General features: G+C 43.3%; 2 protein-coding genes across 3 annotated transcripts in view; one reads left to right on the top strand and one right to left on the bottom strand.

Moving 5' to 3' along the window:
* LOC119574909 (Down syndrome cell adhesion molecule-like protein Dscam2) overlaps positions 1-1,280 on the bottom strand; it is a gene marked incomplete at its 3' end in the record, with an annotated part of 7,356 nt that extends 6,076 nt beyond the window's left edge. Inside the window, 3 exon segments of the mRNA XM_037922180.1 lie at positions 202-312; positions 708-786; positions 1,274-1,280. Coding sequence (XP_037778108.1) covers positions 202-312; positions 708-786; positions 1,274-1,280 — 197 coding nt within the window.
* Positions 1-8,575, top strand: part of LOC119574931 — an 81,689-nt gene that overhangs the window by 25,388 nt on the left and 47,726 nt on the right. The window lies entirely within an intron of this gene.

The raw sequence follows: 8,575 nt of genomic DNA, 5'->3' as shown, positions 1-8,575 counted from the left end.
ATTCTTTGATGTTTCAATTCCGCCAGACCTCCGGTCGCCACTGCAAGGTTCCCATTACTCAACTTCTTGTATTTCTGTAATTGAGGAAAGTTATAACTGTAATAATGGACACTGGAGTAGAAATGTGGGTATATATGTTTAAATTTCTAAAGCTCGGCATTTATTGCCCATTTCGTAAGAGACAAAAAAAATACATCATACATCTGGCTCCCCCTGAAATCCAGAGTTCGGAGGAGTGTGAGCAGACACGGCGGCCGCCCTCGTGCTAAGAGCCGAACAACCTGGTTGCTTGTCTGGTGATCTTCGGGGTCACTAACGAGGTTGTTACGGAAGATCCATCTCTATATTTCGCACGAGAGAGAGAGCGAAAGTGATAGAGATGGGGGAGGGAGAGAGGGGGAGGAAGGTAGAGGGAGGGGGAAGGGAGAGAGAGGGGGGAAAGTAGAGAGAGGGGGAAGGGAGAGAGAGGGGGTAAGGGAGAGAGACAGGGGAAGAGAGAGAGACAGACAGGAACAGAGAGGAGATAGAAAGAGAGATGGGGGGAGGGAGGGAGAGGGAGAGGGAGAGACAATGAGCCACAAAGAGCGGTCAGAGGTCAAACAGGCAGAGAAATGTTAGGAAATATAATGTAAAATGGATATTTCAGTACATACCACATTTGCAAAGAATATTTTAAATATGCATCAGCTTGGAATGTGTTCGTTTACTTCAGTATATTTTTTCCGCATATTTGTTCAACACAAATCGTCCATTGAGAAGAATAGGGAATCATGGTGTCTTTGAAGCCTGTGTGAAATATAAAAGAAACGTTACAATATAGTAAATATATTTTACAGTATAGAATCTTTATATTTTTTCTGTCGACCAAAGTAAATATTCCCAATACGTTTCAAACGTTATTCAGTCTATGAAATCCTCTTTTTATTATAAATATACCGGAGAAGATCAAACCACAAATAAAATTATTAGCTCGTCAGTTACGGTTTTAAAACTCAATAAGTCTTATCCTCTTATTATCCTAGTTATTCACATTAAAGAGGAAATCAGGAACGAGATTGGTGATAACAATTGTCCACTTCTATCGTCAGGATTCAGAAAGAAACGGATCCATGAGATTTCATGTTGTCAAGTTCATCATTTATTGAAACACATGAGTATCGATCTGGAATATGCTTGATAGAAAATATCTGACCTAATTTTCTCCTGAGCAAACCTCGAAATCTTTTAAAGGGAATCACTCCACAGACTTAAGACTACATGCCGGACCTCTTACAAGGCATCAGCGTGAACGACCCATTAACTAATTAGATAATTAGCTATTCATAAATTCCCTGAGGAAGCCAAGCAGGATTATATGACCGACAAGGGGGGGTGTGAATCCTTTTTATCTTCTAAATATGCTTTACATTTATAAATGTAACAGACACTTAACATCTATGTACAGACTTTTTTTTCAAAGACTGATTTAAGAATAAGCGTTGACATCGATGCTTGGCGACCGTGATTGGCCAAAGTGACCAGTTACACCAGTTCCAGCTGTACGATTTTAAGGATTTCTAGTAGTAATGTTTACGTGAGACAAAACACTATAATGTGCCCAAAGATTTATTATGTATTGTTAATGAATTATAGTAAATGCCAGAGATTTTTCTGTATCATAGTAGATATTCATGTATTGCCAGATAAAATACAGACCACGGACCACTGGGTGTGTTTGGTGGAATTGAGGGGAACTGTGCATTACACACACACACACACACACAGAGAGAGAGAGAGAGAGAGAGAGAGAGAGAGAGAGAGAGAGAGAGAGAGAGAGAGAGAGAGAGAGAGAGAGAGAGAGAGAGAGAGAGAGAGAGACCCTAGCATTGTCCCATAGCACTAATGCGTACTGAGGCCTTATTGGCTTTACCATCGACATTTTTATCGGCTGCCCAACACAATATTTAATTCCCTTTACTCCATATTATTCCTCTGAAGCGCGTTACATACAGTGCGGGAGCTGTGATGTTGCGTTTCGATTGTCTTTGTCGGTCAGTTCGATGTGTGTGTGTGTGTGTTGTGTGTGTGTGTGTGTGTGTGTGTGTGTGTGTGTGTGTGTGTGTGTGTGTGTGTGTGTGTGTGTTTGCACGTCCGTGAGTGTGTGTGTGTGTTAGAGGCTGAGTATCCGCTTTCTATGTTCGTTCATGTTCGTATTCATGTATGTGAGTGTTTGTGCGTCCGTGGCTGCGTATTTCCCTTTCTCCGACCGCCCTGCTTGCTTTTGAACATCTAGTCATCTCTCTCTGAGCACATTTCCCCCCGCTTTTTGTGCGTCCATCGTGGCGTGAATGTCTGTTGTTGTTGTCGTGTTGTTCGAGCGGTGCGAGGGCGCGAGGAGGGGCGCTGGCCGTACGCCCGCCAGCGGTGCCGCGCAGGGGAGGGAGAGGGGAGAGAAGAGAGGGATTTAAGGGGAGAGGGGATTTCGGGAAATAAAAAAGAGGTTTAGGAGAGGAGAGTGGGTGAAGAGAGAGGCGAAGATAAGGGAAAAAGGAGAATTATGAGAGGGAGATGGAAATTACGATAGCAGAATGAAGGCGAGGTTTGGGTGATTTTAGAATCAGTTTAGTCGAGAGAAATGTAGAGGTATGGAAGATAACAAGTAAGAAAATTATATTAAGAAGAGAGATAGAGGAAAAGAAGAAGAAAGTTTTAGGACCATTTGAAACTGAAGAAAGAAATAAACATTAAAGGGGAATTCTGGAGTTTTTAGGCCGAAGCGAGAAAAAATATATGATTAAGAGAGAAGAACATCTTAAAAGTCGAAGTAAGAAAGAGAGGCGCCTAAGAGAGCGTAGGAATTTGAGAGGGAGGAGAGAGTTTTAGGGGATACCTACAAAAAGAGAGGTTTGCGAGAGAAGGGCGCTTGGAGAGAGAGGGAGCGAGCGGAGGCGGCGACGAACGGTCACTTTTCCCGCCAAATTGGTCCATTTTTCAGGAGCGTTGCGGCGCGACATGGCGCGCGCGGCCCTGCGGTATTCAGGACACACCGATAGCGGCCGTCATGCAGATATCAACTGCACATTTTTGTTTGCTTTGGGGGAGAATCTCTGTTTTTTTACTGTTGTTGTTTTTTATTCGAGATCGTTTTATCACCGTGTTTATCTAAATGTGCGCTGCATGGGCTGCAGGAGAGCGTGAATATCGGCCGCACACTTTTGGAGCAGGAAATAAACCTTTTCCGTTTCTTTTCTTTCTTTTTGTGCTTTCTTTTTCTGGCGCGCAAATATAGATTTACATCGCTGTTAATCATCTGCGTCCCTTATATATATATATATATATATATATATATATATATATATATATATATATATATATATATACACACACACACACACACACACACACACACACACACATATATATATGTGTGTGTGTGTGTGTGTGTGTGTGTGTGTTATGTATGTATGTGCACATAGATAGTTATGTTGTGTTGGTTCGTCCTGCCATTTTACAATTTCCTCGCTTTGGCTTCTCTGGAGCGACGTGTTGGCGGCCGGCGCTCGCGTGCGCGGGCGAGAGGCGATAATGTAATTTGTCCAAAGTTTAAAACCTTTTCTCAGATTTTCTTCAATATAAAGCCGGCAACTTCTTCGCCTGTTGTTTCCGCAAACGCCCTTTGAAGCAGCGTCTAATAATAAGATTCTTCGAATTGCAAAATCTTGCTTTGGTGATATCCTGTTCTTCTTTACAGAAGCAAATTGGCATTTTGCAAAAATATTTCAGAATTTTGTTAGAAGTGTATGGAGGCGAGAGTGTTTTCTCCAAGCAAGTTGCAGGCCCTTAGGAGCAGAGTGACCTGCATAGGATCCTGTGATTGAATGTGACCTACATACACTGGCAGTGACACAGTGCAGAATGCAACCTGCGCTGCAGTGTAACCCAGTGACACCAACTCTAGGCAGCAAAGTGTCCTTAGTGAAACAGTGTGACTGCGCACACACGTAAAGAACTGCTCTTAACCAGATCCCTCACATTTGTATAGCACATCCTCGGTGTATGGAAGTGTTACTAGTTGTTGCAGATTGCAATGCCTTCAGATAAATTCATTCTTTGTGCAGTATCTTGGACACTGTGCAGTCTATCTTTGTGTAAGGTTATACTTGGCAACGTAGTTCTGAAGCCCCTGTGAGTGTGACTCCAGGCGACACTCTGCTCAGTCTGCAGCATGACTAGTTCTTTTATCAAATTAGTATCATAATTGATGCCATAATTGAATTGATTATGAGGATAATGAGGGTATTGATATTTTCGTAATAAGATTGGTGGTAACGGTAATTTTTTTCATTAAAATTAAAACGTTATTATAAATGCGTGTTAATTGATTTGCCTTTATTGAAATACAAAATGAATATCGATACACAATACACGCACACATTAGTGTTACAATCAACTTTTCGAAGGATATGAATATGAAAAACTCAGGAGCACAAACATGCAAGCATTTCCTCTGCAACAGGACATGGAAAGGCAGCGGCAGCACTGAGTTCATTTGCGCTCTTAGTTTTCTAGAATTAAAGCCACTTACCTGGACCCTTTGCTTGTAATGAAAAAAAGAAAAAAAGCAATAGCGGTCTAGGATAATAGGAAAAGAAAAAAGCCCATTGGGCTTTGATTTGGGGATAATTAAAACTTTTTTTGACTATCCGGGAGGGAGATACATTTGCACTGGAGAGTCGCTTTGAGGATAATGATAACCATTCTGATATATAAATAGATAGGTACAAGGGTGGATGTGTGTTTTTGTGTGAGTGCGTGCGTGTGAATGTGTATTTTGTGTTTGTTATGCGTTTATATGTATATTTGTGCGTGTGTGTGTGTTTATATTAGTCCGTGCATGTGTGTGCGTGCATGTGCGTATTCCCGTTCCTCCAATTTCACTTTTCCGGAATAAAAGAGGCCAGGGAAGCGCCGCCTCGCCTCGCCGTCTCCGTGTTTACCGATATTCGCGAGAGAGAGAGATTGCGTTCGGAAAAGAAAAAAGAAAGAAAGAAAAAAAATACGAAAGATGCATTGTATTCAGAAACTATAAAAGTTCAAGCGCCGATGCTGCTCCATTTTGCTCGCGAAGGAATGTTCGAGAGAAATCTATTGCTTGCGAGACGAGGACGAATAACTCTATAGGGCCCTCGCGCTCTCATGGGGGGGAGGGGGCAATGGGAAGGAGAGAGTCGGGAGGGAAGGAGGTAATAGTAGAGAAAGAGAGAAAAAGAAGAGAAAACGATAGAAAGAATGATCTAGAAAGAGAAAGAAAAAAGAGAAAGAGCGAAAAAGACAAAAGCAAATACGAAACAAGGAAAGGATTTCCTCTCACTCACTCCTCCCTCATCCCCTATCCCTCCCCTATCCCCCCCCTACCATCCCCCCGCGCCAGTAGACCGAAATAAACCACAAAATAGCCCTCTCTCCCTCCCCCTCCCCCCTCTCCCCTCCCCCTCCCTCTCCCCTCCCCACCCCTCCTCTCCCCCACCCCCTTCCCCCTTCCCCCTCCCCGGCCCTGAATTTACGAGACCGTGCTTAAGTCTCCGCTAAGTAATTTAGAGGCCGAAGGTGTAATCGCTCGACTCTTGTTTCGGATTCGCTTCGAAAAGGCTCGAATCGCCTCGCGGCTTCAGGCGGCGCGGCCGGGGAAAGGGGCTGGGGTTGCTGTTGTTGTTGTTGTTGCTGTTTGCTGTTGCTTTAGAGTCGCAATTCAATTCTTTCATTTTTAACGGTAGGTTCATGTCTGAGCCGCCGTGGTCACAGCATGATACTTAGTTGTTTTTTTCGTGTTATTTTGCGATTGTTGCCATTGTTATTACTGTCATTATTGTTATGGTATTGTTACTATTATTATTGTTATTATTTGTTATTATTATTGTCATTATTATTTATTATCATCATTATTATTATCATTATTATTATTATTATTATTATTATTATTATTATTATTATTGATTTCATTATCATTCTAATTATTGCTATTGGTATCATTATTCTTATTATTATGATTGTTATTAGTTTTATTATGATCATGATTTTTGTTGTTGTTGTAGTTGTTGTTGTTGTTGTTTTATCATTATTAATTGTATTAGTATTATCAATTTCATTATCATTTTCATTATCATCGCTATCGTCTTCTTCATTATTGTTATCATTATCATAGTTATTACTATTATTATTACTATCATTGTTTTTGGTTTGTTTGTATGTTTCTTTGTTTTAAAGGGAGGGCTTCTGTATTTTTCCACTTATTAGTTAATCTATATATCACTTTTTCTTATTCTTAAACCTTTTTTCTCTCCTTTCTTCTCTCTCTCTCTCTCTCTCTCTCTCCTCAAACGTCTCATCTCTCTCCGTCTCTCTCTTTCTTCGTCTCTCTCTCTCCGCTCATCTCCTTTCTCCTCTCTCACCTCATCTCTCTCTCTCTCTCTTCATCTCTCTCACTTTCCATCTCTTTCTCTCCATATCTCTCTCTATCTCCATCTCTCTCTATCTATCTATCTATCTATCTATCTATCTATCTATCTATCTCTATCCATCTCTCTCCAACTCTCTCTATTTATCTGTCTATCTCTCTCTCTCTCTCTTTCTCTTACTCTCCCTCTTATTCTCCCCCCCCTCTCTCTCTCTCGTCTCTCTTTCTTCCTCTCTCTCGGCTCTCTCTCTCTCCTCTCTCTCTCTGCCATCTCTCCTCTCTCTCTCTCTCTCTCACCTCTCTCATTCCTCGTCGGCAACCTCTTCTCCAACTCCTCCTCATACGTCAAATCAACCCATTTCTCCCCCTGTCTTCTTCCTCCTCCTCTCTCTCCGAGATCTTTCTCACTCCTCTCTCACCATCATATCTCAATCTCTCCTCTTTACTCTTTCATTCGCTCATCACTTTCACTCTTCTCTCCATCCCATATCTCTCTCTATCCTCCATCTCTCTCTATCTATCTATCTATCTATCTATCTATCTATCTATCTATCTATCTCTATCCATCTCTCTCCAACTCTCTCTATTTATCTGTCTATCTCTCTCTCTCTCTCTTTCTCTTACTCTCCCTCTTATTCTCCCCCCCCCCTCATTCTCTCTCTCTCTCTTCACTCTCTCCCACTCTCCTCTCTCTCTCCTCTCTTCTCTCACTCCTCTCTCTCTCTCATCTCTCTCTCCTCTCTCTCGTCCTACTCTCTCCCCTCTGCTTATTCCGTCTCTCTCTCATCTCTTTCTCATCTTTCTTTCCTCTCTTTCTCTCATCTCTCTGTCTCTCTCAACTCCTTTCTCTCTCTCCCTCTCTCTCTCTCTCTCTCTCTCATCTACTCTCTCATCTCTCTCTCTCCTCTCTCTCTCTCTCTCTATCCGCTGCCAATCTCTCTCTCTCTGTCTCTCTTCTCAACATCTCTCTCCCTCTCTCTCGCTTTCCTAATCTCTCTCACACTCCTCATACATCTCTTCTCTCTCTTCGTCCTCTCTTCTCGTCTCCTCTCTCTCTCTCTCTCTCTCTACTCTCCTCTCTTCTCTCTCTCCTCTCTCTCTCTCTCATCTCTCCTCTCTCTCTCTCTCTCTCTCTCTCTCTCTCTCTCCTCTCTCATCTCTATCTCTCTCTATTTCTCTCTCTCTCTCTCTCTGTCGCGTCATCTCTTCGTCTCTCTTCTCTCTCTCCTCAGTCTCTCTCTTCTCTCTCTCTCCTCTCCTCTCCTCTCTCTCTCCTCTCTCTCGCTCTCTCTCTCTCTCTCTCCTCGTCTCTCCTCTGCTCTCTCTCTCGCTCTCTCCGTCATCTCTCTCTCTCTCTCTTCTCCTCTCTTCTCTCTCTCAAGTCTCATCTCTCTCTCTCCTCCATCATCTACTCTCTCTCTCTCTCCCTCCTCTCTCGCGCTCTCTGTCTCACTCTCTATCTATCGCTCTCTCCTTCTCTCTCTCTCTCTCTCTCTCTCTCTCCCTATCATCTCTCTCTCTCTCTCCCTCTCCCGCCTCTCTCTCTCTCTCTCTCTCTCCGCTCTCTCTCATCTCTCTCCTCGCTCTCTCCTCATCCATCTCACCTCTCTCTCCCTCTCTCTCTTTTCCTCATCTCTTTTTCCTCATCTCATCTCCGTCTCATGACTCTCCTCGTCCGTCTCTCTCTCTCTCTCTCGATCTAGATCGGCTCATCTCTCCCTCAGCCTCTCTCTCTTCCCCATCTCTCTCTCTTCCCTCTTCTCTCATCTCTCTCTCTTCTCTCTTCTCTCCTCTCTCTCTCGCTCTCTCTCTCTCTCTCTCTCTCTCCTCTCTCTCTCTTCTCGTCTCTGTCTCTCTCTCTCTCTCTCTCCCCTCTCTCATCTCTCCTCATCTCTCTCTCCCTCTACTCTCTCATCTCTCTCTCTCTCACTCTCTCTCATCCTCCCGCTCATCTCTCTCTCCACCTCCTCGTCTCTCCCCTAGTCTCTCCTCGTCTCTCCTCCTCCTCTTCTCTCTCTCTCTTCTTCTCTCTATCTCTCTCTCTCTTCGTCTCTCTCCGCTCCTTCTCTCTCTCCCTCCTCTCTCCTCCTCTTCTCTCTCATCCTCCTCTCTCCCTCTCTCTCTCCTCTCTCTCTCTCTCTT

Source organism: Penaeus monodon, chromosome 7 (genome assembly GCF_015228065.2).
Source record: "Penaeus monodon isolate SGIC_2016 chromosome 7, NSTDA_Pmon_1, whole genome shotgun sequence".
NCBI classification, from domain to species: Eukaryota; Metazoa; Arthropoda; class Malacostraca; order Decapoda; family Penaeidae; genus Penaeus; species Penaeus monodon.
This window is presented reverse-complemented; position numbering and strand designations above follow the sequence as displayed.